This window comes from Ranitomeya variabilis, chromosome 3 (genome assembly GCF_051348905.1).
Source record: "Ranitomeya variabilis isolate aRanVar5 chromosome 3, aRanVar5.hap1, whole genome shotgun sequence".
Taxonomy (NCBI): Eukaryota; Metazoa; Chordata; class Amphibia; order Anura; family Dendrobatidae; genus Ranitomeya; species Ranitomeya variabilis.
The window spans coordinates 504,175,057-504,199,909 of record NC_135234.1 but is presented as its reverse complement, the minus strand read 5'-3'; the positions used below and the strand labels follow the sequence as shown (position 1 = coordinate 504,199,909).

At 42.2% G+C, this 24,853-nt stretch overlaps 1 protein-coding gene across 2 annotated transcripts in view; it reads left to right on the top strand.

The window, feature by feature from the left end:
• The window catches only part of LOC143816462 (uncharacterized), a 40,983-nt gene extending 22,592 nt beyond the window's left edge, over positions 1-18,391 (top strand). For both annotated transcript variants that reach the window (XM_077296858.1, XM_077296860.1), the window contains exons 2-6: positions 996-1,182; positions 2,393-2,572; positions 4,379-4,490; positions 7,641-7,777; positions 18,045-18,391. In XM_077296858.1, the coding sequence (XP_077152973.1) occupies positions 1,000-1,182; positions 2,393-2,572; positions 4,379-4,490; positions 7,641-7,777; positions 18,045-18,353 (921 nt within the window). In that variant the 5' untranslated portion in view covers positions 996-999 and the 3' untranslated portion in view covers positions 18,354-18,391. The remainder of the gene's footprint in view (positions 1-995; positions 1,183-2,392; positions 2,573-4,378; positions 4,491-7,640; positions 7,778-18,044) is intronic.
• Positions 18,392-24,853: the final 6,462 nt, after the last annotated feature.

The window sequence follows — 24,853 nt, the reverse complement described above, 5'->3', positions numbered from 1 at the left end:
CAAAAGTTTACACCAAAGACCTACTAGATTGTTACTCATTTTACCTATTCCAGAATCTCCATTGACTGATGCTTCAACTGGCAAAATTGCACTTGTCACAGTCATATGGTAACAGTAGGTTTCTTGAAAATAACATTTTATCTAAATATCGAGTCTTTCTTCTACAATCCATTTGTCTTCCATTTTATAAAACATATTTTCCATTTTCACGGGTTTCCGTATAACATTGTGGGTGACAGAGGGGTTCGGTTAACTTTTATTTTTCAGATTCTGACACATAGACTTTGAGATTACCAGAGGTTATGCTTGCCATCCAATGTCCAGGTGAAAAGCATGGATATATCAGATTTTGGACACTTTACTTAGGAACCTAGTTTCCCCCACAGCATGACAAGCAGATGAACCTGCTCCCATGGCTGGAGATCACCAGCAATAATCATAAGGTAGAATGTACTAACTCTTTTTGTTAGCGTATGCACTGCACCTCAGACAATTTCATCCTTTACCTACAGACTTAGAGGTTCCAGTGCACACAAGAATTACCTTCAGATATGGAAGAGGATCAAGGATTTATTAAATATAGCTATTTCCTCTTTTAACAGAAACTTGGACAAAAAGCTCTTAGTTTTAACCTGGAGATAGTGTGACTTTCTTCCAAAATATCCATTCCGCTCCTGTGCTTCACAGACAATGCCCAGTAGTCTGGGCATACGCACCCCAGCTTTATCGGTGCACTGCTCTTGCCCATGGAGGCAGCCATCATGTAGAACACAGCCACGAGATTTGCAGAGGTGGTGGCTGTTACCCCTTCCTACCGGAGCATGTGCAGTGCTATCTGCTGGTCGGTTCCTTACCATGGGTTTTTGTAAGAGATCCTCCACATTGTTCTTGCTGTTGTATTATAGTCCATTTGTTTTACGATCTATGAAAATGTGTTTAGTTATCCTGCTTTGGATACCATGTAAAACTGTTATGGGATATTGTCTCTATTTCAGAGGAATGGCAAAGAAGCTGATGCTAGTGGATGTGGATTGTGGAGTGGATGATGCTCAGGCTTTGATGATGGCTCTGGCTGCACCAGAGGTTGAAGTTCTAGGAATAACATGCTGCTTTGGAAACACAACCATTGATCATGTCTGTAAGAATGTCCTGCGAGTCCTTCAAGTGTGTAACAGAATGGAGGTAATTATGTTGGAATCAAACTTTTACTTGTCATTAGATGAAGAGCATAGCGTAGAGTGTGCATCAATTATAACAAGCTGCCTGAAAGAATAGGATTCCCAAGACTGCAAACCCTGTCTCAGTACACTGCACTTCATTGCAATCATGGGGACACCATATCCATGGGGACTATTTAAAATGTTGATATTTCCTTTCTTAAAAGGTTATTGCCATGTCTTTAATGTCTGAGACAGGAATAAGGCCTTATACTGATGTTCGTTTTTGCACTAAGTGTTCTGTGTTTTTTTTTTCTATTGGCCTTTTCACATTCACCATTGCTCCTCACATAAAAATAGAAATGTGTCCAATTAGTGGTTCAAAGTCACCCAATAAAATAAATGGAATGATGACCATCATCATCATTATCACCATTCTTGATCAAGGGGGGTGTGCTGGAGTCTGATACTCCTGATTCATGAAGTGGCGCACGACTGATGAGTTGTGTGTGAATCCATGTGCTACTCCGGAAATCTCACGCCAGTCGGGAACAGTGAGATTTCTGGCATACGGAACACTACAGCTTGAATTAGATAAGTTGTGGCATCAAGTCTCTATCCCGCCCCAGCTGCATCCATTTTGGTGGACTTGGGAGAAGATAGTGTTAAAACACCAAAAATCGCAACACTTAGGCCCAACTCCAAGTTGCACTTAAATCTGGTGACTTTTCAAAGCTTTTACACCAGAATCCTGCCGTGAAAGCTTTGATGAATTGGGGGCAATGGGAAAAACAATGAAAAACATGTAAAGCACAGATTCATTATTAATGGGAAGTGATCATCAAAAAATGATCTATTGTTTAAATAATGTTTTTGTGTTACATGAGTTAAAAAAAAAATTACATATTTGCATTGTTAGTGTTTTGGCTTTTTTTAATATCACTTTTCTATTTAAATATCCTTACTGGCTTTAGTGAAATAAGGAGTTTTAAACACAAGACAACAGAACAGAACATTTTGTCATTGAATACAGTGTACACTAAATTTAATGTTCTGGTGAAAATTGTAAAAAAATAAATATTTGCAGTATAGGGAAGATGATTACAGAATTATCTTCTTGGAACATTACTTTCACTATTCATTTGATTAGACAAGATTGTTTGTGTTGTATTGGTCTGGATGGAAAACTCACATTAGGAAGTATATTACTGTCTATATATTTGATTAATTATAAGATCCCAGTGTTTCGTGGTGCACCTAATTCACTTTTGGGAGAGATCAATCCTCAGTATTCCCATTTTGGAGGCGATGGCTTGGGAGATGTAGAAGATCCAAACAGCCCAGGACTAGAACACTTGCAGAAGGAAGATGCGGTGCACGCTCTGATAAGAATCATTAATCAGTATGAGGGTCAAGTAAGTAACATGCCATAAATATATACGGTGAGTGTTTAGTATGTGTGCACTGAAGATCATAAAGCTATGTTTACGTTTTGTTTTAGGCCACTATCAGTGGCTCCATCAGGGCTTACATCTGAAACCCAGAAAACAGGATTTAGACATTTGCACTGGATGGGCCATTGACTTTAATGATGGAGATGGAGTCACTGTGTGCTCTGTCAAACATCATTTTTATCTGTATCCGTCTACTTGACGCGGGCACCAAAATGCAGTTTTAGAGCCCACCTGAAAAAGCTGGATAAGGACAAAAACAAGGTCCGACAGAGCACACAGGTACTCTCCCTCCATCATTAATTAATGGACCCTTCATCTCATATATCCAATCCCTTTTTCCTGGTTTCAGACATAGGCCCAACCTAAAACACAATGTGAACATAGCCTAAGAAGTTTGTCTGGAATTAAATTCTGCCAACTTATATAGTGATCCGTCAAATTATATTATTTCATATCAAGACAACCATTGCAACTTGATTGCTTCTTGTCATTTGAGACCAAAAACTCTGTGGAATCCTTGTAATTTAGTTGGAAAGTCCCCAAAATATCAAATGAAAATAAGAAAACAATGAAGTGTAAGAGTAAGTAAAATGCACACTACTACTGTAGTGCATAGAGATGCTAATAGACAACCAATCAGGGCATGCAATTCAGTAATAAAGCTGTTTTACCAGTGAAATACCCATACCGATTGGCTGGATCTTCTACAGATAGGTTACCTATGGCATTATATGTTAAATATAGTTTTAAGTTACAGTGGCCATTCCTGAGCCATTGTATGTTGCAAATATTGTAATATGAGGAATTATATCTTGAGGGATTGCTGTACATGGTCTTGCTGAGTGGGAGATGCTCTCTATAGTGACTCTGGCTAATTGGGGTGGGGATCCAGGACAGAGGACCAGTCAGACATGCACAAATGCCATAATCGGGAAGGTGAATAGGGGTAACTCTTATATGCCAACCCATTTAGGGAAGTCCTCTTACTTTTGAGCCAAGCTGATGAATTGGTTTTATTTTAATGTAACTTTCAATACATTTTAAGTATTTCTGTGATGTTCTTTTCTTTGTCTTAAAAATCATGTCAGTGATGAGCAATGTGATGGCTTATAACTTGTTGATAATTCATTTATTCAAATCAGAACAACACAAAAATGTCCAAATTATTGGAGTGAACATTAGATCAATTCCGGCTCCTTAACTCAATCAATAATACTCGTTCTTCGTCGGTTTTGACAATAAATTGTGTTGTGTATGGCGAGATTAACACTCGTAAATGGGTTGTCCACTATTAGGACAACCCCTTCTTAAACTAAATGTTCGACCCTGATAAAATAAACTAAACCTATACTTATCTCTCGTGCCAACTCCGTTGCAGCTATGTCAGCACTCGTGGACTCGGGGCAGTGATGCAGTGGAATAACATGTGGTGCCCGGCGCTGTCATCACTTTCCCCACCTCCTGTCTAAATGAACATGGAGAGGAAATCCGAGATCAGCTGCAGCCCGGACTTCTGCTCTATGTTCAGTTCGTACGATGGTCAACGCAGATTGGGCGCCGTGTATCACGTGTCATTCCACCGCATCACCGTGAGTGCCAACACCGCTGGAGTGGAGCAGAAACGGGAGGTGAGTATAGGTTTGTTTATTTAATCTGGCTCGAACATTCTTTTTAAGAATGGGTTGTCCTAGTAGTGGACAACCCCTTTAAAGTTGTGAAGTTGTCACATTATATTAAAATATTTCTCTTTTACTCTGACATATTAAGATAAATCTGGTAGCATTAGGACCCTTGACTAATCTGGCCCTGGCAGTCAAAATGGATCCAAGCCTTCCAAAGAAGCTGAATAAACTGTGCATAATGGGAGGAAACATAGAAGGTATTGGACTTTACTCATTCATAAAAACTATATAACAGTGGTTTTTAGTATTTATTATAATGTGCTGCAAATCTAGGACAAGGGTGGATAACAACATTAGCATGGAAGTCTCTGTCACCATTTCCATCAGATTTGTCAAAAAGAATAGCACATGAATATTCTTCCAGTCAAAAAAATGGATACGATGGAACCCCATCTGACCCTATTTTTAGTCAATGAGGTTTGTAAGGTGTCATTGTTGATAACTGTTGAAAAACATATTTGGTACTCAACTGGAAATGACAATGCAGTGTGAACAGGAATCTTCTAATAAAAGGATTATTAAAGAATGCATTACACATACAGGTCCTTCTCAAAAAATTAGCATATAGTGTTAAATTTCATTATTTACCATAATGTAATGATTACAATTAAACTTTCATATATTATAGATTCATTATCCACCAACTGAAATTTGTCAGGTCTTTTATTGTTTTAATACTGATGATTTTGGCATACAACTCCTGAAAACCCAAAAAACCTGTCTCAATAAATTAGCATATTTCACCCGTCCAATCAAATAAAAGTGTTTTTTAATAACAAACAAAAAAACCATCAAATAATAATGTTCAGTTATGCACTCAATACTTGGTCGGGAATCCTTTGGCAGAAATGACTGCTTCAATGCGGCGTGGCATGGAGGCAATCAGCCTGTGACACTGCTGAGATGTTATGGAGGCCCAGGATGCTTCAATAGCGGCCTTAAGCTCATCCAGAGTGTTGGGTCTTGCGTCTCTCAACTTTCTCTTCACAATATACCACAGATTCTCTATGGGGTTCAGGTCAGGAGAGTTGGCAGGCCAATTGAGCACAGTAATACCATGGTCAGTAAACCATTTACCAGTGGTTTTGGCACTGTGAGCAGGTGCCAGGTCGTGCTGAAAAATGAAATCTTCATCTCCATAAAGCATTTCAGCCGATGGAAGCATGAAGTGCTCCAAAATCTCCTGATAGCTAGCTGCATTGACCCTGCCCTTGATGAAACACAGTGGACCAACACCAGCAGCTGACATGGCACCCCACACCATCACTGACTGTGGGTACTTGACACTGGACTTCAGGCATTTTGGCATTTCCTTCTCCCCAGTCTTCCTCCAGACTCTGGCACCTTGATTTCCGAATGACATGCAAAATTTGCTTTCATCAGAAAAAAGTACTTGGGACCACTTAGCAACAGTCCAGTGCTGCTTCTCTGTAGCCCAGGTCAGGCGCTTCTGCCGCTGTTTATGGTTCAAAAGTGGCTTTACCTGGGGAATGCGGCACCTGTAGCCCATTTCCTGCACACGCCTGTGCACGGTGGCTCTGGATGTTTCCACACCAGACTCAGTCCACTGCTTCCTCAGGTTCCCCAAGGTCTGGAATCGGTCCTTCTCCACAATCTTCCTCAGGGTCCGGTCACCTCTTCTCGTTGTACAGCGTTTTCTGCCACATTGTTTCCTTCCAACAGACTTACCATTGAGGTGCCTTGATACAGCACTCTGGGAACAGCCTATTTGTTGAGAAATTTCTTTCTGGGTCTTACCCTCTTGCTTGAGGGTGTCAATGATGGCCTTCTTGACATCTGTCAGGTCGCTAGTCTTACCCATGATGGGGGTTTTGAGTAATGAACCAGGCAGGGAGTTTTTAAAAGCCTCAGGTATCTTTTGCATGTGTTTAGAGTTAATTAGTTGATTCAGAAGATTAGGGTAATAGGTCGTTTAGAGAACCTTTTCTTGATATGCTAATTTATTGAGACAGGTTTTTTGGGTTATCAGGAGTTGTATGCCAAAATCATCAGTATTAAAACAATAAAAGACCTGACAAATTTCAGTTGGTGGATAATGAATCTATAATATATGAAAGTTTAATTGTAATCATTACATTATGGTAAATAATGAAATTTAACACTATATGCTAATTTTTTGAGAAGGACCTGTAATACACCTAATATATGTAAGTGACGATTTAGGAAAATAATATTTCGCCATGTCCTGTTTACAATACCCTCTGAATCACTTATTTCAATTCTGGAAAACAGGTTTTTATTTTGGAACCCATTAACCTATGGATAAAAATAATTATTAAAACATGTTAATAATACAGAATAATAACTACTAGAGATTAGCTTTCAATTAGCAGGACCCTGGTCCAGCAGCCATTTCAGTAGTCTGTGGCTGTTAGACTGAATCCCTGCAAACAACCTCCTACCTGCTGGCATACCCAGGGCTTCTCCTGATTAGTATGCCTGGCATGGCCACTGGACTATGGTCCTGTAAGGGAAGGATTTCACCAACATCTATATCCCTAAACACCCTTCTGCCGTAACCCTGAGTGCGTGTGCTTTGTGAGGACTTGCAGGATGGAATGGCGACCTTACGTTCTCGCAATGAATCAGGGAGGCCAACAACCATTTTAAAAAGTTAGAAACAGCTTTACTGAAATTCTTGAAAATTTTCTCAAACATCTGGCAAATGTTATGCAATTCATTAACCATTTCTTCCTCATAACGAAGAGGCTCATAACTTAGTTCCTCTACAAACAGTATAACAATGATGTTCAGTACAGTTGCAGAGTAACAGAGTACTACTTCTCCCACTGCTATTATCCCACAAAATGATGCACTACCCCATGCTCCTTCCTGGTCGGATAAAGATTCAACTTAGTCCTCCTGGACCAGATTGATTTGTTGTGACATGAATGGTGGCTCAGTGGTTAGCACTGCACCCTTACAGCGCTGGGGTCCTGGGTTCAAACCCACCAAGGACAACATCTGGAAGGAGTTTGTATGTTCTCCCCGGGTTTGCGTGGGTTTCCTCCTGGTTCTCCCGTTACCTCCCACATTCCAAAGACATACTGATAGTTTGTGAGACCCAATGGGGACAGTGCCAATAATGTTTGTAAAGCGCTGTGGAATTAATGGCTCTATATAAATGAGTAAACTAGCTAAATATAACTAAATAAATGAACGAAAATCAGCCACTTTGCACATGCCTGCTGTGTTTTACTTTAATACTAAATATGTATTCATAATTAAATGCTAACATATTCATCAGCACAATGTATAAGGTCTATGTACCAATAAAATCAGATAGTACATTTTATAAGAAAATTCCCCTTTTTATTGTGTTCCAGGTAGAGGGAACAGGACAACTTGTGCAGAATTTAACTTCTATCTGGATCCAGAAGCTGCATATATTGTAACAAATGAGTTTACCTGTCCGGTGTTCATTGCTGCTCTGGAGTTCACCCGTGAAAACTGCCTTACCATGGTATTATTATTATATTCGTTTTTTTCTTGTTTTTTTGTACATTGTGCTCTATTGATAAATGTGGGCACATGACAAACCCTTAAAGGGAATTTGTCACCTCATTTTGGCCCTATAAACTGAGGCCACCGGCATCAGGGGCTTATCTACAGCATTCTGATTTTTTTATTGTTTTATTTTGAATGGGGCAAAAGGAGGGGGGTGATTTAAACTTTTACATATTTTTTATATTTTTAAAAACATTTTTTTTTACTTTTGCCATGCTTCAGTAGTCTCCATAGGAGAATAGCAGATGGCACAACTTGATCGGCTCAGCTACATAGAGGCGATGTTTAGCAATCCGGCTGTCATGCTGCTGCGGTGCAGTATAGCGCAACCTCCACCAGAGGAAGCTTGAGAGGGAAGTAAGACTGCATATACAGAAAAGCACCACAGAGCAGCAGCACAGGCACCACCAAGTGGCGAGAGAGTGGTCAGACACGCCGAGTCAAAAAACAGAGGCAGAAGTACTAAAGGGATCAGCAATACACAAGGTCAGTAACAAGCCAGGAGGTTCAGCAATGGTCAGGAGCAGATAAGACAAAGTCAGAAGGCAGAAGCGAGTCCGAATACAAGCCAAGTCAGAAACCAGAGAAACCGACAAACAGAGAAACGCTGGGAAAAGGGCAGACAGAGGGGAAGTCAGGGATCACAGCAGGACAAATCAAGGGCTACCAGAGTCAGGTTCACACGCCGAAGGCAGAACTATAGCTGACAGTAGGATGCATAGGAGCTAACTAGCAAACCTGAACCCAGAATGAGGCAGAGCAAAGTTAACCCTTGACATGATCCTCCCAGAAAAAGGGCAGATAGGATTAAACCCTGGAATGGATCATGACACCGTTCGTTGTCATGCTAACAAACCGATGACCCCCGATCATGTAACAGGGACACCGGTGCGCATATTTCCAGCCCGATGGCCGGAAGCACGATTTAAATGCCGCTATCAGAGTTTGACAGCGGCATTTAACTAGTTAATAGGCGCGGGTGGATCGCGCCTAATGCAGGCACATGTCAGCTGTTCAAAACAGCTCACATGCCCCGGAAAAGATGTGGGCTCACCACAAAGGGGGGGGGGGGGATACTGACATCGGCGTACTAATACGTCCGATTTCAGTAAGAGGTTAATAGCTTATTTTTATTAAATGAGCAAAATGCAAAGTGAATAAACAAAATCAAAACAGTATTTGGTGTAATAATCATCCTTTGCATCACTTCTTCTATGTACACTTGCACAAAGTTTTTGAAGGAACATGGCTGGGAGGTTGTTTCAAACATCTTGGAGAACTAAGCACAGATCAGGGCTCAGTGGGGCCACATCATCACTTCTAGGACTCCTTTTTAATCTTTACACTGAAGACAGTTCTTAATGACCTTTACTCCAAATTTTTTTGCACCAAGGCAGAGATTCCAATTACATGCCTTTCTAAACGTACGGCATGATGAATAAGCATCTGCCTGTATTTCTCAGCATTGAGGACACCATTAATCTTGACAAAATTATCAACTCCTTGTTTTGAAACGCAGCTCAAAACTTGCAATCAACCTCCACCATCCTTCACTGTGGCCAGCAGACACTCATTATTGCATCGCTCTCCTGCCCTTTGTCAAACAAACGGCAAATACATCAAATGTTGACTAATCAGTCCAGAGCATCTGCTGTCACTTTTTATGACCCCAGTTCCTACGTTTTTGTGCGTAGTTAAGTAGTCTTGGCCTTGATTCCATGTCAAAGGTATAGGTTTTGGCCACAATTATCCTATGAAGACCACTTCTGTACAGACATCTCCAAAGAGTAGATGGGTCTAGCTTTGCCCCACTGGTTGCTGCTAGTTCTAAACCGATAGTACTGCTGGACATCTTCTGATTTTGAAGGGAAATAAGCATGACGAGCTTTCATCTGCTGCACTAAGTTTCCTTAGCTGAGCATTGCATCTATGGTCCTCATTTATCAGTGTCCTCAAAGCTGAGAAATACAGGCAGACACTTATGCATCATGCAATACCATAGGATAGGCATCAAATTTATTTTTGCAGCAAGATAATTACTCCAAACATACAGCCAATGTCATTAAGAACTTTAAGAACTATCCTCAGCTTTAAAGAAGAACAAGGAGTTTTGGAAGTGCTGATATGTGCCCAAAGAGCCCTGATCTCAACATTTTCAAGTCTATGTGGGATTACATTAAGATACAAAGAGGTTTGGGCACAGATCATCTGGGGTTAGCTCTCTGAGACTTGCAACAACCTGTCTACTAAGGTGCTTCAGAAACTGTGTGCAAGTGTTCTTAGAAGAATTGATATTTTCATGGGTAGTCCCTCCAAATATTGATATAGATTTCTCTTCTGTTCTTTATTTTGACTTTGTATCCTGTTATTTGATAAAAATAAACTATTAACACTTTTTTAAACTATTGTTACATTGCAGCATTTTTTCCAAACCTTCAGAAATCTTTTTTTTGTTTCCCCCCATTTCATAGTTTCTTCGCCCCTTCAACCTACTAGGTGTATACCACAGAACTTCTCTGTTTCTCTGTGGGTGTTTGCTTTTTCACCTAGGACACTGACAAAACAATACACTAGTGAGCCTACCAAGAAGATCTGTAGTATACGCACAGTTGATAGTAAATAATATGCAAATTATTCCTTCTAAGTGGCATAAATTTATTACTTTGGAATGCAGGGGCACAGAAAAAAAAGAAAAACTGCCCCAGAATCCGTGCATCATAAACTGGAGGAGGTAATCAGTTTGAATGAGAAAAATACAGTGAAAGGACTCTTTAAGGTCCAAGACATTTTTTTTTATCTTATCACATTTTGTTTTTATCAGTACAGCTGGATGGGGTCTTGTTTTTCTGAGACAAGATGTATTTTTGGTAGTAACTTTTTGGGGTATGTTGAAATTATGTGATTAGCTTTTATTAACGTTTCTTCACCCTTTGCTCTTTGGTTGGTCCGTGGGCACCATGGACCACACACATACGCTTGTTGAACAAATGCTAAGGGCTCATTCAAGCAGTCATAATGTACTTTAACATCTGTGTTATGTCCATACTGTAAGTCCAGGTCTGATTTCTAGTCGGCCCCGAACTAACTACATCATAGATGTAATGTCCCGATTTAGTTGAAAAAAAAAGCTGCAGTTGGGCCAGTTTATTTGTACTTCCCTCATTATTGGAATATTTGTATTACTGTTTAGATTGGTGACTTCCTAGGCATCATGGCTATCTCTAATCTTGGACTATAACTCATGAGTAGCTAAAATGGAGCGGGCCGAGGTAAACCGAATTTGAGTAGTAAAGTGTAAACTTGTGATGGAATTATGGTTATTATTACTGAGAGGTAAGATACGATAATAGTGGGTGCCAGGGGTGGATTAAGGGTAGCCAGGGCCCCGGGCTGTTCAGACTCTGTGGGCCCCCCGGTCATGTGATGGGGTCATGCGACGGGGTCATCATATACCTGAACCAGATTATTCCAGAAAAATAGTTGCTGAGTGAAACTCCACTTCTCACCTATCATACATTAACAGTTCCCATCACTAGATCACACATATAGCCGGTAGCTTTTGTTTTGGTCAAAAGATTTTTCAAGCCGCCACCATAACACGGTAGACACTTTTGGCTGGGCCCTACTCTATTGTAACCTATTAAATATTTGTTAAAATATTCAATTCAATTTAAAATGACCAATAATATCACATACAACGAACAAATACAACACCATGACCAGACCACATATTACCAACAGTGACCGAATAATATCACATATAAAGAACAAATACCACCGCACCATGACCAGACCACATATTACCACGACAAAGTGACCAAATAGCACGTACAAGGGACAAATACCTCAACACCATGACCAGACCACATATTACCACCACATAGTGACCTAATACTGCAATACTGATCAGTAATAAAAAAAAACGCAATACTATCACCATAAGTGCCAGTATTCACAGGAGATCTGTACTTAGTATGCAGTGTCTGTGTAGAGGTAATACAGTAATCACCGGTGACATTATACACAGGACCTCTGTATATAGTATACAGTGTATAGTGTCAGTGTATAGGTAACACACTGACTCACCAGTGACGTCTCTAGGTGAAGTCCTTCATCTTTCATCCAGCACAGACCACCATCACTTCTTCCAGCCAGGGCTCGTCTCTGCAGGAAATAACACAGTTATCTCCAGCTCCGCTTGCAGAACACATTACTTAATTTTTCCCAACTTCTACATTACACCACATGAAGAAAAAAAGGCGACATAGTGTCACTCTGCACAGTAACAGGACTGCCCCCCATTTAAAACAGTATACTCAAAAAACAAAATAAATACATCACTGCAGTAATAATATCCCTTAATTAGCCCCTATGGTAATAATAATATCCCCCATCCTGGCCCCTTGTATCTCATTCCTGGCTCCAGCCATATGTTCTCGCATCCTGCCCTCATGAGTATCCATCCTGCCCCATATGATCTCCCCATCCTGCCCCATCTGTCTCCATAGTATCCATCCTGCCCCATAATCCTGCACAATCTGTCTCCAATCCTGCCCCATGTCTTTCATTCTGCCCGTGTCTCCAATCATGCCCCGTATTGACATTCTGCCCATGTCTCCAATCCTGCCCCATCTGTCTCCAGTCATGCGCCCAGTGTGTCCAGCATCTCTGCCCCCAGTGTGTCCAGCATCTCTGCCCCCAGTGTGTCCAGCATCTCTGCCCCCAGTGTGTCCAGCATCTCTGCCCCCAGTGTGTCCAGCATCTCTGCCCCCAGTGTGTCTAGCATCTCTGCCCCCAGTGTGTCCAGCCTCTCTGCCCCCAGATTCCAGCATTCTGGCACGGGTCCCCCGGATTGTCGCTCTCCATTAAAAAAAACAAAAAAAAGTGTTCTTCTCACCTCACCGCTCTCCTTCAGCGAAGCTCCCTCCTCGCAGCAGAAGCGCGCACTCGCCGGCGGCTGACAATGACATCAGATGCCGGTGACGTGCGCGCTGCAGCTGACGTCAGCTGCCAGCCTCCGATTGCCTGGTGGCTGTTAACTATTGACTCGTGCCCACACGTCAATAGCATTAAACTGCTGCAGTGCCAGTAGGGGCCCGGTAAGCAGATGAGATGGGCCCGATGCTGGCCCCCTCTGCCCACCGGGCCAATACGCCAGTCAGGGCAGTAATTCCCTGATGGCGGAGGTCAATCTGAGCGGTAGCCCAGGGCCCCCCCACACCACTGGGTCCTGGGCTACCGCCCAGATTGACCTTGTTATAATCTGCCCCTGGTGGGTGCTGCTGTTACTACAGGGAAGGCTGTGGAGACTTCTTGTAAATACTATGGAAGGGGAGGCACAAGTAGGACTATGTATGACTACTGAAGGGGCAAAACTACAAAAAAAATGGTAAGGCCAGGGTCAGAGGTGTAGCTAGGAATTTAGTTTGAGGGGCGCGAAACTTCTGAGTGGGCCCCTCACTAGGTAACCTTGAATACAACTATAGTGACGCACCTTACTAGTGGAGGAGAACCTTAGTAGATGACAGTGCTTTTGCTGAAAATAATCTCTATATAGAGACCAACATGGATATTACCGCCATATGGACAGTGGTAGATATCAGTCCTACAGAACATAGATCGCAGCAGTTACAGATAATGACTTACAGCTGACATTCTTTCTGATGGAATTTTTCACTTTTCAGGTCTTTTCCATCTGGCCCAGACCAACATGAAAACTTCTCCAGCCACTACTCGGCTGCAGAAATAACAAAGACATTTCACTTCTCACATTTTCAGCCCCTTCACCATCTATTCCCAACCTGCACAAACTCTGCCTTATGTGTCCCTATTACTGAACCTACTGTGTGGTTTTGTGTGCCCTCTAAATTCTAAAGCAACCCTCTAAAGTATAGTAATGCCGTGTGGAAGTGCCCCAGAAAACAGTGCCCACATTTTGCCCCCCTAGAAACCAATAATGCCCTATGTGTGCCCCTTTGACATTCACAGTAACCTGAGTTCCCCTATATATAAGTGCCCACTTTACATTTAATAATGTTCCGAGTCTCCTCCTGTACAGCTCTCCTATACACAGTATGAACTCCCCATAAACCTTCAAATAGTATAATGTACTCCCCATAGGCCACCATATAGTATAATGCACCCCCATAGGCAGACTCTATATAATATAATGCACTCCACATAGGCAGACTCTATATAGTATAATGCAGCCCCCCATAGGAAGACTCGATAGTAAAATGCAGCCGCCCATAGGCAGACTCTATAGTATAATTCACTCCCCATAGGCAGACTCTATATTGAATAATGCACCCCCATATGCAGACTCTATAGTATCACGCAGTCCCCCATATGCAGACTCTATAGTATAATGATAACAAGAATCCCAGGTAAGTATTAGATGCCAGGGTGGTGACAAATATCATGACCCACCCCCAAGAAAGCAACACCAACTCCAATAACCATGGGAGCAAAAGGAGGATTAGGAGCAATAGGTGAAATATAGTAAAATCAGAGGTAAATTTTATTAGTCATCATATAAAGGTAAAAAGTTAACATAACACAATGACAAAAACATCAAAGCAATGCAGAAAAAATCAAGGTCACCCGACAAAGAAAGAGAGTAAAAATGTTCCAATATGTATCAAGTGATCGGTATAAAGGGAATATCAATCACCAGGTAGGTAAGCTCTAACAAGGGCCACACAAAGAGGCATGCGTAAGCCAATAGCATGACAAAAAACATTACAAAGAGGCAGAGTTTAACGGTGGGTTTGAGGGGCGACCAAGACCCCGACGTGCTTTCGCGGTAGCAGAGCGCAGCTTTCTCATAGTATAATGCAGCACCCCATAGGCAGACTCTATATTGTATAATGCACCCCCCATATGCAGACTGTATAGTATCATGCAGCCTCCCATATGCAGACTCTATAGTATAATGCAGCCCCCAATAGCAAGACTTTATAGACTAATGCAGTCACCCATAGGCCAACTCTATATAGTATAATGCACCCCCATATAAAGACTAGCTATAGTATCATGCAGCCCCCCATATGTAGACTCTATAGTATAATGTAGCTGCCCTTAGGCAGACTCTATGTAGTATAATGCATCCCCATAGGCAGACTCGATATAGTATAATGCACCCCCAAAGACTAACTATAGTATAACGCATCACCCCATAGGCAGACTCTAAAGTGTAATGCAGCCCTCCATAGGCAGACTCTATTATATAATGAACTCTGCATAGGCAGACTCTATATTGTACAATGCACCCCCATATGCAGACTCAATAGTATAATGCAGCCCCCATAGGCAGACTCTATAGTATAATGCACTCCCCATAGGCAGACTCTAGAATATTTCATCCACCATAGGCAGACTCTATATAGCAGTGTTTCTCAACTCCAGTCCTCAAGAACCCACAACAGGTCATGTTTTCAGGATTTCCTTAGTATTGCACAGGTGATAATTTCATCACCTGCTCAAGCATTAATTCCATTGCCTATGCAATACTAAGGAAATCCTGAAAACATGACCTGTTGTGGGGTCTTGAGGTCTGGAGTTGAGAAACACTGCTATATAGTATAATGCAGCCCCCATAGGCAAACTCTATAGTATGATGCAGCCCCCCATAGGCAGACTAGTATAATGCAGCCCCTCTTAGTCAGACTTTGATAGTATAATGTAGCCCCTATAGTCAGACTCTATAGTATAATGCAGCCCCTCATAGGCAGACTGTATAGTAACATGCAGCCCCCATATGCAGACTCTATATAGTATATTGCAGCCCCCATAGGCAGATTTTGTAGTATATTGCAGCCCCCCATAGGCAGACTCTACATAGTATAATGCAGCCCCCCATAGGCAGACTCTATAGTATAAGGAAGCCCCCATAGGCAAACTATAGTATAATGCAGCCTCCCATAGGCAGACTATATAGTATAATGTAGCCCCCTATAGTCAGACTCTATAGCATAATGCTGCCCCTCATAGGCAGACTGTATAGTATCAATGCAGCCCCTCATAGTCAGACTTTATATTATAATGTAGCCCCCTATAGTCAGACTCTATAGTATAATGCAGCCCCTCATAGGCAGCCTGTATAGTATCATGCAGCCCCCATAAGCAGACTCTATAGAATAATGAAATCCCCATAGGCAGTCTCTATAGTATAATGCATCCCCATAGGCAGACTATATAGTATAATGCATGTCTCAGACAGAATCTATAGTATAATGCAGCCCCCTTAGGCAGAATCCATAGTATAATACACTCCCCATAGGCAGACTCTAGTATAATTCACTCCCTATAGGCAGACTCTATAGTATCATGCAGCCCCCCATATGCAGACTCTATAGTATAATGCAGCCCCCATAGGAAGACCCTATAGTATAATGAAGTTCCCCATAGACAGACTCTATAGTATAATGCACTCCCTATATGCAGACTCTATAGTATAATGCAGCTGCCCATAGTCAGACTCTATATAGTATAATTCAGCCCCCCATAGGCAGACTCTATAGTATTATGCACTCTCCATAGGCAGACTCTATAGTATAATGCAGCCCACTTAGGCAGACTCTATAGTATAATGCAGCCCCCCATAGTCAGACTCTATATAGTATAATGCACCCCCCATAGGCAGACTCTATAGTATAATGCAGCCCCCCATAGGCAGACTCTGTCATATAAAGCACTCCCAGAAAAAATGAATACATCCAAAACTCTCCGCTGTTTCGAGCTCCTGCATATCTCTGGACAGCAGGTGCCACGTCCACTGTCAATGTCTGCATCAGGGATGTCAGATGTTGAGAGGGGGATGATGGGAGAGGGAGTGTAATACAGTTGGCCTTGTGATGACGGGGGTCCACTGCTGGCACCGGGCCCCCCCTCCTGCTCAGAGGCCCCATAGCGGCCGGGTGACAGTGCAGGGAGATCAAGTCTCCCTGCTCTGCCGCAGAATGTAACTGCATGGACGTGCTGTAGAGTTACAGTAGTGTAGCTCAGGGTGGGCCCCCTCAGAGCACAGGGCCCGAGGTGACCGCCCCTGTGCCCTTACCCCCACTGTAGCTATGCTACTTGCCAGGGTCATAGATTTCCGGTTTCATAATTCTAATACAGGCTTTCATTGCATCATGATATAGCCAAATATTTAAGTGCATCTACCCACCTATTTGTTTTCCATCTATCTTTGCCATTCTCTGGTTCTTTGAAGTCAGAACTGTCAGTCAATCAAGGGGGGTATTGGAGATGGAGTGAAAACAAGCAGGTGGGAAGGTGTAGCTAAATGTTTGGCTGCACCATGATGCTCCGAACACCTGTAATTGGTTTGAACAGTCATCCTGTGCTGACAGAGTCCCTTTAAATTGGACGACCCTCCTAAGTAGTGTATATGGGCATCTAGGTCATATAAAGCTGAACAACGTGATATATCTGATGGGAGATATGAAAGTATTATTTCAGAGACATCTACTTGTTTCTTAATATGTAAATGAGCTGTTAGGATCTATGCACCAGACATAGATCTGCATGAGAATCTGCGACCAGAGCTTATTTTAAAAGACAAGAGTAAGTATCCAGTGTAAGACATGTAATAACTGACAGTCTGCTCTTCTCTTCTACATTACTCACACTGGTAACACCCCCTTTCATTAAAAATAAGCTCGGGGGGGGGGGGCAGATGCTCAGGGAGATCTATGACAAGCTCATGCATCTTAACAGCTCATTTACATATATCAGAAGAATCCAAACTTTTTGTTAATAAGTCATCAGGTCGCATATATCAAGGTATAATTGTATTCATCTTTAAAAGCCTGTCCTGAAAATAATAAAATCCATTGTTTCTCATCCACCTCAGGATCAATGTGGTGTCCCCGCTGCCGCTTTGGTGGTTGTTTACAAGCTGCAGCGGAGACCCGGCACTGGACCTGGAGTGGATGAGAAACCACTGATTTATTTTTAATACAAACACGCAGATGGAGAAAGAAGAAAACTGAAAAGGTGAAACATCTTTTCAGTGTTTTCTAGGCCTATGTCACGCGGTAGGACGGTGAGGCATTTTTTTTTATTATTATTTCAAATGTAGGCACAATACTGGTCTATGATGTAGCAGAAGGTTGTTCATGATCTAAAACGTTTGCAATTTTATCTTTATTGTTTTAGTCACTGCATAAAAAGTTGTGTGTAAAACCATATGTGCTGTGAACAAAACATTTTTTTTTCAGGAATATTTCCAAAACTGGGTGAACCAGAACACAGAAAAAGCCAAGTTTATGAAGAAGATCACAGCAAAGTGGCCCCAGAAGCACCATTTTGTCTCTTACGACTCGTATGCGATAGCTGCAGTAATTGAGGAAAGTATTATCACAGAATATGTGAAATGTGCCGTGAGTGTAGAGCTTCATGGGAGATATGCCAGAGGGATGCTGGTTCTGGACATGGAGGATAAGTGGAAGAAGGAGCATAAAGCTGTCCTGATGAAGAAATGTAATCTAGACCGCTTTAAAGCACTACTATGGAATGCTCTTCAATAATAGCAAGAAAATTAATAAACTTTTTGTTTGAGCTACTATTTTGTGGAAATGGCATTACTGTTCACTTCTCGACGCTCGTTGACATAAAAATATGTTTTATTTGGCAAAGATTCCAAGTAATCCTCTAGTCGGCTTCTTCATTAGTCTGAGAACATTCTTTCTGCTCCTCATGCCATCCACCATTCTCCATCACAGACTCCTCTGGTTCTCCATCCCCTCACCATTGCTTGGAGTAGCGGCATCTTCCTCCTCTCCACTTGTTTCCCTCCTTAGGGCTTTATTAGGGTTAAACACCCTCCCCTTCAATCCGGTAAGGAATGGTTTTAATTTAAATTTAAATTTTTCAACTTTTGACATTCGTTACAAAAAAGTCTCCTTTAATCAGTCTCATAGTGAAAAAAAACAAAAAACAACAACAAATGTATCCATCTAATTTCTTGATATTAAAAAGTCCGGGGAAGGAAGAGGGGAAAACTGGGAGCACTATCTAAGCGTAATTATTAAAAGTGTAACATCAAAGTGGCTTGTGAGCAATTAAACTCATCTCATGGAGTTGTGCAAGCAGGCACAACTCTAGGAGGAACGTGTCTCCAATATGGATCCCTGATGGTGGTTTGCATGGTTGCTGTGGACGATTCCTGGGAATGGTTCCAACATGAGGGGTAGAGCAAACAAACAGAAGACCAGGCTATGAGGCGCTTCTACTCAGATGCAATGAGGATCCAGAGGGATGGATGGAAATATTTTCATTTTAAAAACTTAGTAAAGGTTTGCTAGTTATTACTTTTTTTTTAATTTGTCATAAGTAAACACGGCGCGTTTCGGCTGTCTAGCCTTCATCAGTATTAGGTGGGAGGGAAGTGCCTAATAGCACATTGCACTTCCACCATTACCCATCCCCCTAAAGGTGATGTCAGTAAGTAGAAATGAACCACTCCAGTTACAATAGGGGCTGTGAAGTGTCTGCAGTCAAGGTGCCGATTGGTTGATGACAACTTATGAAAGTTATACAGGGCTGTATGGATCACAACAGATATAAACCTGATGAAGGCTAGACAGCTGAAACGCGTTGTGTTTGTTTTCTTGAGTTTTATGTTTTTTTTTAATTTGTCATAAGTCATCTAGCTACCCTTTGCTAGGTTTTTAAAATTAAACATTTCCATCCATCCATACCTCTGGATCCTCGATGCATCTGCCTGGGAGAGCCTTATAACCTGGTCTTCTGTTTCTTTGTTCTACCATCTAATTTCTTGAGCAATCTACTTGTTTTGTTCTACACCCCATGTATTATTACACTAGCACTGTGGGACATCTCATTTTTTAATCCCTTTAATATTGTGCAGCCACTGAAAATGTATCTGACATTTCTTGATTTAGTTTGTATTTATCAGTAAAACATATTTTACATTTTCTATATAGCATTTTTGTTTCTGAAGTATCCTACCAGAGTATGGATTGGAAATTTGTACAGAAGACCCTGCGAGGGAAGGCGTGAGGGAGGACAAGGAGAGAGGGAGGAAGAGGATAGAGGGGGGAAGAGGATGGAGGGGGGGGGAAGAGGATGGAGGGGGGGAAGAGGATGGAGGGGGGGGGAGAGGATGGAGGGGGGAAGAGGATGGAGGGGGGAAGAGGATGGAGGGGGGAAGAGGATGGAGGGGGGAAGAGGATGGAGGGGGGAAGAGGATGGAGGGGGGAAGAGGATGGAGGGGGGAAGAGGATGGAGGGGGGAGAAGGGTGTCTGTACAGCGCTGTGCGCTATATAAGCAAGTAAAATGAAAACATTTGATATTAAATATACTATAATGTAGTACAGTTTGTAAATTCACAGAAGTTTTGTGAGGAAGGTTACACATTGAAATATTTTGGTCACGTATAGATAATTGAGTTGCATAAATTATAACATATACAATGGGTACGGAAAGTATTCAGACCCTTTTTCACTTTGTTTCATTGCAGCCATTTGGTAGATTCAAAAAAGTTAATTTTTTTCTCAGTAATGTACACTCTGCACCCCATCTTGACTGAAAAAAAAAAAAGTAGAAATTTTTGCAAATTTATTAAAAAAGAAAAACTGAAATATCACATGGTCGTAAGTATTCAGACCCTTTGCTCAGCATTGACTAGAATCACCCTTTTGAGCTAGTACAGCCATGAGTCTTCTTGGGAATGATGCAACAAGTTTTTCCACACCTGGATTTTGGGATCCTTTGCCATTCTTCCTTGCAGATCCTCTCCAGTTCCGTCAGGTTGGATGGTGAACGTTGGAAGCGGTGAAAATGGACAGCCATTTTCAGGTCTCTCCAGAGATGCTCAATTGGGTTTAGGTCAGGACTCTGGCTGGGCCAGTCAAGAATGGTCACAGAGTTGTTCTAAAGCCACTCCTTTGGTATTTTAGCTGTGTGGTTAGGGTCATTGTATTGTTGGAAGTCTGAGGTTCAGAGTACTCTGGAAGAGGTTTTCATCCAGTATATCTTTGTACTTGGCCGCATTCATGTTTCCTTCAATGGCAACCAGTCGTCCTGTCCCTGCTGCTGAAAAACACCCCCATAGCATGATGCTGCCATGTGTCACTGTTGGGATTGTATTGGGCAGGTGATGAGCAGTGCCTGGTTTTCTCCACACATACCGCTTAGAATTATAACCAAAAAGGTCTATCTTCGTCTCATGAGACTAGAGAATCTTATTTCTCATAGTCTGGGAGTCCTTCGTGTTTTTTTTTTTTAGAAAACTCTATGCGGGCTTTCATATGTCTCGAACTGAGGAGAGGCTTCCGTCGGGCCAGTCTGCCATAAAGGCTCAACTGGTGGAGGGCTGCAGTGATAGTTTACTTTGTGGAACTTCCTCCCATCTCCCTACTGCATCTCTGGAGCTCAGCCACAGTGATCTTGGGGTTCTTCTTTACCTCTCTCACCAAGGCTCTTCTCCCACGATTGCTCAGTTTAGCTGGACGGCCAGGTCTAGGAAGACTTCTGGTGGTCCCAAATGTCTTACATTTTAAGGATTATGGAGGCCACTGTGCTCTTAGGAACCTTCAGTACTGAAGAAATTCTTTTCTAACCTTGGCCAGATCTGCGCCTTGCCATAATTCTGTCTCTGAGTTTCTTTGCCAGGTCCTTTGACCTCATGATTCTCAATTGGTCTGACATGCACTGTGAGCTGTGAGGTCTTATATAGACAATTGTGTGCCTTTCCAAATCAAGTCCTATCAGTTTAATAACACAGCTGGCCTCCAATGAAGGAGTACAACCATTTCAAGGAGGATCACAAGGAAATGGACAGCATGTGACAAAGGAGTGTCTGAATACTTATGACCATGTGATATTCCAGTCTTTCTTTTTAAATAAATTTGCAAAAATTTCTACATTTAGTTTTTCTTCAGTCAAGATGGGGTGCAGAGTGTACATTAATGAGAAAAAAAAATAAAACTTTTTTGAATTTACCAATTGGCTGCAATGAAAGAATGAAAAATTTAAAGGGGTATGAATACTTTCTATACCCACTGTATCACTAAATCGTAGGGCGGCACTTCATAACTGAAAGAAACAAACATAGCTCAAAAGCTTTCATTCACAATAAAAAACATAATTCCCCTACCAAACCTGACTCCTCTGTTGGTAGTAGACTATAGATCAATCACGAATAGTTGCAAGTAGATCATCACTCAGTTTCCACAGAACCATGCAGGCCAAGTGTGAATACTTTTATTGTCCCGCTTGTTTGTCAGTCCTCACTGTGATTCTGGTACTTAAAGGGAACCTGTCAGCAGGATTGTGCACAGAAACCTACAGACAGTGTCAGGTCGGTGCCGTTATACTGATTAAAATGATAGCGTGGTTGATGAAATCTGTCTTGTGGCTGTTGTTTAATCTTTATTTTCAGTTTTGAGTTAATGATTTGCTCAAGGCCTGTGGGGGTCTTCATGTGGTGCTCTGATTCATGTGTATGGCTTCTGACAGATCACTGATCCGTCACTGACCTGCCCCCATTTTATTATATACTGCATATCTTATGGTTTGAAAAAAAAAAATTACATTCATCATGCAGGAAGCGGCGCCTGCGCTATAGCATGATATGGTGGATAATATCCATATTTTCATTTGATTGTTTTCGGATGTTTTTTGCAGGATGAGTTGTAGTTTTGAAACTGCAAATCTGGCGGTAACCATATTTTTTTTGTTTCTTTATTTAAAGGGAACCTGTCATGTTATGATTATGTGGTTATCCTTTTCGTAATTATTTTGGCACATATTGTGGTGCTACTCTGCTCTGAATCGTCACTTTAATGCTGCATTTGTTTTTACCACCATTTGGGTTTCAACCTCTTGTGTGAGTATCCCTTCCTGTGAGGGTGCCCAGTACCTAAGCCCATGCAGGCGGATCACGGCAAGATGACTGAGTGGGGGCGCCACAAACTTGTGACTATAATTAGAGTACCAACCTCTGCGGCAAGGTAGGGGCATCATTAGGGAATAAGTATAAGGGAAGCATGGAGGCTTTTCATCCCACTCCCCCCCCCCCCTCCACACTTGCCTTTAAACCTTGGGTACTTTATGCGGCATCTTTTTTTCTGGTTGATGCTACAGTTATTTATGTTGTTGTTGTTTGGGCCCAGAACGTCACTTGTTTCCTTTTAATTAAGATATAAATAAAAATAGATTTTTAATTGGATGAGATTGGCCTATTGTTAGTCACACCCCTGATGAAGCTTCATCTGGTATTGACATGTGTAGGGTAAAGGCTCCATATCGGATATACTATACCATTATCTGAATGTATGTCTCATTATAATTCCCATTATATTGTTATCAGGATGATATCTTTCAGGAAAAAGTTTTATTCCCTATTAAGGGTGCTATATTAAACATGTATCGTCCTCCAAGTTCCCACCTGTGATTTAAATACACTACCTATTGAACCTGTTCTACGCCCGGGTGGCGAGCATTTATATTGGTATATGGTCTCCATCCTGATATGTGCTACCATCTTGCGCACCCCATAGGCAGACCCTATAGTATAAGACAGCACCCCATAGGCAGACCCTGTAATATAAGACAGCACCCCATAGGCAGACTCTGTAGTATAACACAGCACCCCGTAGGCAGACCTTGTAGTATAAGACAGCACCCCATAGGCAGACCCTGTAGTATAAGACAGCAACCCATAGGCAGACTCTTATAAGCGGCAACACGGTGAACGCGAAACGCGCGTTGGGGTACGGTACCAGGACGCAGACTAGGCACTTTGCTGAATATGGGTAAATAACATGTCCATTCCCCTTACCTTTTTCCTTTTGGATATGTCATGGTCAGTATGGACCGGGCGCATGGTGCTCTATGGCTTTAACTTGCATAGCCTTTTAAGTATGGATATTTACACCATGTGCTAGATGTGAACTTTATGGTATAGGGGACAATATTGGATAACCCTAAGTAAGATTGGATATACCTGTTGTCCTATCTGCATACCTGGATCTTTGGTTGCACCCAGGGATTGATCACTGTGCACAATCCTATTTATCATCATTAATTATATGATTTATGTATGTTTTAGCTACTATTGTCTAAAAATTAATAAATTATAAACCTTCTTTATATCAATTTGGGCTAATTTTGACTCATTTTTTCTCCTGTCTTCAACCATAGGCAGACTCTGTAGTATAACAGCACCCCGCAGGCAGACCTTGCAGTATAAGACAGAACCCCATAGGCAGACCCTCTATTATAAGGCAGACCCTGTAGTATAAGACAGCCCCGATAGGCAGACTCTGTAGTATAAGGCAGCACCCCATAGTTAGACCCAGTAGTATAAGACAGCACCCCATAGGCAGACCCTGTAGTATAAGGTAGCACCCCATAGGCAGACCCTGTAGTATAAGGCAGCACCCCCCACAGGCAGACTCTGTAGTATAAGGCAGCACACCCCAAGATGCAGACTCTGTAGTATAAGGCCGAACACCCCCCCAGAGGCAGACTGTAGTATAAGGCAGCAGCACCCCCACATGCAGACTCTGTAGTATAAGGCAGCACCCCTCACAGGCAGATTCTGTAGTATAAGGAAGCACCCCCCCACAGGCAGACTCTGTAGTATAAGGCAGCACCCCCCACAGGCAGATTCTGTAGTATAAGGCAGCACCCCCCCACAGGCAGACTCTGTAGTATAAGGCAGCACCCTCCCTCATCAATGCAGTCAGCTGCATTGGCTCGATTCCGACACAGCTGACCCTGTGATGACAGGCGAGGGGCCCACTGCTGTCACCGGCCCTCCCAGCCTACTCAGGGGCCCCATAGCGGCCGGGCAGGAGAGCAGGGAGATCAATTCTCCATGCTCTGCCGCAGAATGTAACTGTATCGGCGTGCTGTGCACACCAATATAGTTACAGTAGCATAGCTCCGGGTGGGCCCCCTCTGAGCACCAGCCCCACCCGGAGATACAATCCTCATCCCTGGCAGCGTAACTCTGTTGGGTTCAGACTGCGCAGGCTTGTCGTGCTTGCACAGTCT